Source organism: Tupaia chinensis, unplaced genomic scaffold (assembly GCF_000334495.1).
Source record: "Tupaia chinensis unplaced genomic scaffold, TupChi_1.0 Scaffold138910_1, whole genome shotgun sequence".
NCBI lineage: Eukaryota > Metazoa > Chordata > Mammalia > Scandentia > Tupaiidae > Tupaia > Tupaia belangeri.
In genome coordinates, this window is record NW_006198801.1 from 659,815 (window position 1) to 664,210 (window position 4,396).

General features: G+C 43.2%; 1 protein-coding gene across 1 annotated transcript in view; it reads right to left on the reverse strand.

Moving 5' to 3' along the window:
* Nucleotides 1-1,603: 1,603 nt before the first annotated feature.
* LOC102471933 (WD repeat-containing protein 87) overlaps nt 1,604-4,396 on the reverse strand; it is a 25,072-nt gene continuing 22,279 nt past the window's right edge. Inside the window, exons 8-9 of the mRNA XM_014592932.2 lie at nt 2,813-4,392; nt 1,604-2,533 (exon numbers count right to left, since the gene is read on the reverse strand). Of these exons, the coding sequence (XP_014448418.1) occupies nt 1,793-2,533; nt 2,813-4,392 (2,321 nt within the window). The 3' untranslated portion in view covers nt 1,604-1,792. The remainder of the gene's footprint in view (nt 2,534-2,812; nt 4,393-4,396) is intronic.

Here is a 4,396-nt window from a genome sequence, read left to right on the forward strand (position 1 = left end):
AATAAATACCTGTGAATACATGATGTAAATAAGTGATTGGATGAGTATAGAAATGGGGGAGAATAACAAATCTCCCATGCAGATTTCCAAATAATATGTATACATGCTCTGCCCTTACGAAGGTACTTCATAACATAGCTCTACATGTGAGTGCATCATAATGACTTCACTACAACACTTGAAAATGGGTGTTGCATAATTACTTCATTGTAAAATTTGGAAGGGGGTTATAATTTTGTGGAGAAGTCTGACAAATATTGCCTCAACAAAGTGATCAAGTTAACATTATCAGTGAGAATCACGTTGATAGTATAGCCGTTGATATTATGTATGAGAATGGCAGTTTACTTCTGTGGTCATCTCTCAAAAATCCATAACCCTAATTTAATCATAAAAATTTTAGATAAATTAGTCTCCCACTTAAAAGTACTCCTCAAAATTGTTAATTTCATTAATATTCTAGGCATAGTAGTACATGCCTATGATCCTAGTTAATGGGGAAGTTGGGAGAGGAGAACTTTTTTTTTTTTCAGAGAGATATTTTTGCTATAGGGCACGTGCACTCATGAGAGAGACAGAAAGTGAGAAATCATCTCACAGTGGGGATGGCCATGCTGCAATTCCTTCTCCTCCATTCTTGTCTTGGGATTTTGGGCACGTGTGCACACATACCCAGCATGAATTTAAGCTACCAGGTCTGGACTGGAACCGTGGTCCACAATGTGGGAGTCCAGCAACATAATCATTACACAATCTGCTGGTCCAGGAAGAGGAGAATCTTAATGTGGTGAGACCCTGTCCATAAACATCTCTCTCTCTCACCCCAAATGTCCTCCTCCCTTCCATGGACTTTCATGTGCGTGCTCTCATTAACAAACAAACAAACAAACAAACAAACAAAAAACAAAGATCATTATACCTGACTTTATTTCAAAGCTTGTAAAATGAGGATAATTGCATAAAGTCAGAAAACAGTCACTAACATGAACATTAACGATCTTTTAAAAGTTGTACCAACTGCAAGTTAAAAATTTTTTTTAAATATAATATGGTCCATGGGGACCAGTGGATGGCATGGTGGTTAATGCACTGGACACTCCCACATGGCTGACCGCAGTTCGAGTCCTGGACCTGATGGTTTGCTTTCTCACTTTCTCTCTGTCTCTCTCTCTCTCTCTGTCTGTCTGTCTCTCTCTGGTCAAATTAAAATAAATGAATGAATAAATAAAATAATTCTTTAAAAATATAATATGGTTCAGGAACTTTGCTTCTGGTATATATCTAAAATAATTGAATACAGGATCTCAAAGACGTACTCGTGTACTTGTGTTCATAGCAGCATTATTCACAGTGAACAAAAGTGGGAGCAGACCAAGTATTCATCAAGAGAAGAATGGATAAACAAAATGTGGTCTATTCATAAAATGGAATATCATGCAGCTTTTAGGACATTCTGACACAAACTGCCACACTGACAATCCTTGACATAGACACTGTACTAAGTGAAATAACCCAGTCACAAAGGGACAAACACTGTATGATTCAACTTAATATGAAGTACTTAGTCAACTCAGAGAGACAGAGTGTTTCCAGAGTGTCATTTTATTTAATATATAATAGCAGGATCTTGGAGCTAAGTGAAAATGGGTACTTGTCTAACTCACTTTAAAGTGAGGATCAAATAAGGAGACTTCAAATCTGTGGCCCAGGCTCATTTTCCAGTGAGATCTCAAAGTCCTAATTTCAAGCCAAATCAGAAAGTAGGAGTGGGAATACTGGGCATCTTCTCAGTTCAGTAAGGGCTGACTTGCGGCAGGCTTTTCCAGGCAAGTTCTAAGAACCCATACTGGGCTATGCCCACTGGCTGGGTAGTATACACTTTGTTCTGCCCAGGGAGGGGTACCACATCCTGGAACTTGAGGGGGCCTGCAGGGACGCGAGAACTACCACAAAACAGGCGATAGAACAGTCGCTCACCAAGCACCAGCTCTGTGGTCTTCAGGGCTTTTTTGTAGATGGTCTCTTGGGACTGGAGTTTCTCTCCCTGAAGCAACTCTAGTAGAAGCCTCTGGATCTGGGGGGACTTAAGCTGGTACAGGTCCATGATCCGGTAGAACTGTTCCATCCAAGCAGCACTGTCTTTGGCATATCGCTGCTGCAGCATCCGCAAAACATAATATAGTGCCACAAAGGTCTCCCATAGGGGCATCTCTTCCTTTTCCTTAGAGATGGGTTGTATCTTCTTCTCCAACTTGGGCAATTTGGGGAACCTGCTATTACTCTTAAAATCCCAGAGGTCCTTCTGAAACATTAGTGCGAGGGTTTGTTTGTCAACAGAGGCATGGACACCTGTGAAAACCTCTCTTGTGGCAGGATAAAAATGTCGTCTCTCCATCTCTTTGAGAGCATTGGATAACTGCTGTACCCGTGCACTCCTGTAAGGTTCTCCTAAAAGATGCCAATTTATAGTCTTTGGGACTTGAATCCTCTTGGTGGTTGTTGGTAACACTGGTACAGGAATGAGCAGTGCTTTCTTCTTTGCCTTGGGGTATGTGGGGAGATCATCCCTCCCCTTCAAGACCAGGACGTCCTTCTGGACTATCAAGGCTGGGTGTTTTTTATCTGTAAAGGGATAGACAGCTGAGGGAACATCGCTTCGGATTGGATAAAGGTGCTTTATTGCCTTGTCAGGAGTGGATAACTGGAATAATTGTTGTGCCTGCTTCTTATTGGACTCAGCTAAGAGATGCCCTTTGAGAGACTGTGGTGTTTGAATCTCTTTAGTAGTTGATGGTAATTCTGATTCGGGGACAGAGGATGACTCCAGCCAGCTCTCTTTATGTTTTCTTCTAATTGGAGGGATCGCCTTTAAGTGTACTGGACTCAAAACCTCCTTATGGGGTTGTAATGTATTGATGTGACTTAACTCTAGGTTCTGACTGAGGTGTTTAGCAATGACCTTAAGATTACATAGTCGTATCCATTTCAAGTCCTCCTTTGAAGTGAAGTCTTTGAGGAGCTGGTTCAGCTGATGGAAACTGTCCCTGGAAAGTTTCTCTCCTGCTTCCAGTTTTGTTAAGGCATTGTTAATCTGATCTTCAACTAAGAAGCTTGTATCTGAGTCGTCTGGCCTTTGGAATCCTTCAGCTGGTCTTTCAGGTGAAGAGGCAAGGGATGGAGCAGGGCCCGGGGTTGGAGCCTGATCCTCAGTATTCCTCACTGAAGAATCCTGATACCACAAGAACTGCTTCCATCTGTCACGTTTGGGTCTACGTCCAGGTTTCTGTGGTCCCGTGATAATATCAGATAATGGGAACTCTGGCCTGTGGAGACCTTTGATCTGGGTTTCTAAGTCTGTTTCCATGGCTTGCAAAAACATGCCCCTGGCTTTCTCCAAGAGTATATTATCTTGTCTTCCCAGTGAACTTGTCATGGGGTGTATTTCAATAAGTTGACTGTCCTGTCTTTCTTTTGGGAGCATTTCTTCTTTATTTATGAGGGTTACCTGTAGTGGTATTTTGAAAGGACTCTTCAGAACTGTTGGTGACATACCCTTGTCCCTAAGTCTGGAGTCTCTCTTTCTATCAAGCAAGCTCTCTTTTTTAAGTAGAATTTTTCTTCTAGTTTTATCCTCCTTTTCTTCAGCAAGATCTTCATCTGTTGCTAGCTTGGGTAAGGACACACCTTCCTTTGAGAGCTCTGTTCTCAGTATTCTCTCCTCTTCTGACAGCATCTCCTCCCTAAATCTGCTCTTCCTTTTCTCCTCTTTACTTGTCCTCTCCATATACTCCTTCCGCTTCAGGCTCACTTCCTCCTCTTTCCTCAGGCTCTCTTTCTCCTTCCTCAGGCCCTCCTCTTCACTGAGAGTCTCTTCTTCCTCAGTGAGACTCTCCTTGCTCAAGCTCTCCTCGTCTTCCATGCTCAGGCTCTCCTCCTCCTCTTCACTTAGGCTCTCCTCCTCCTCTTCACTCAGCCTCTCCTCCTCACTCAGACTTTCTTCCTCTTCACTCAGACTCTCCTTTTCACTCAGGCTCTCTTCCTCCTCACTCAGGCTCTCCTCCTCGCTCAGGCTCTCTTCCTCCTCACTCAGGCTCTCCTCCTTGCTCAGGCTCTCTTCCTCCTCACTCAGGCTCTCCTCCTCGCTCAGGATCTCCCCCTCTTCACTCAGGCTCTCTTCCTCCTCACTCTGGCTCTCTTCACTCAGTTTCTCCTCCTCACTGAGATGCTCTTGCTCCATGCTTAGACTCTTCTTTTCACTCAGACTTTCCTCCTCTTCTTGCTCACTCCAGTGCCTCTCATCCTCTTTACTAAAGTGCTCTTTCTTTTGCTCACTTGGGCTCTCTTTTTCCCTCTTACTCAGCCTTTCTGTTTCCTTAGTGAGTCTCTTATCCTCTTT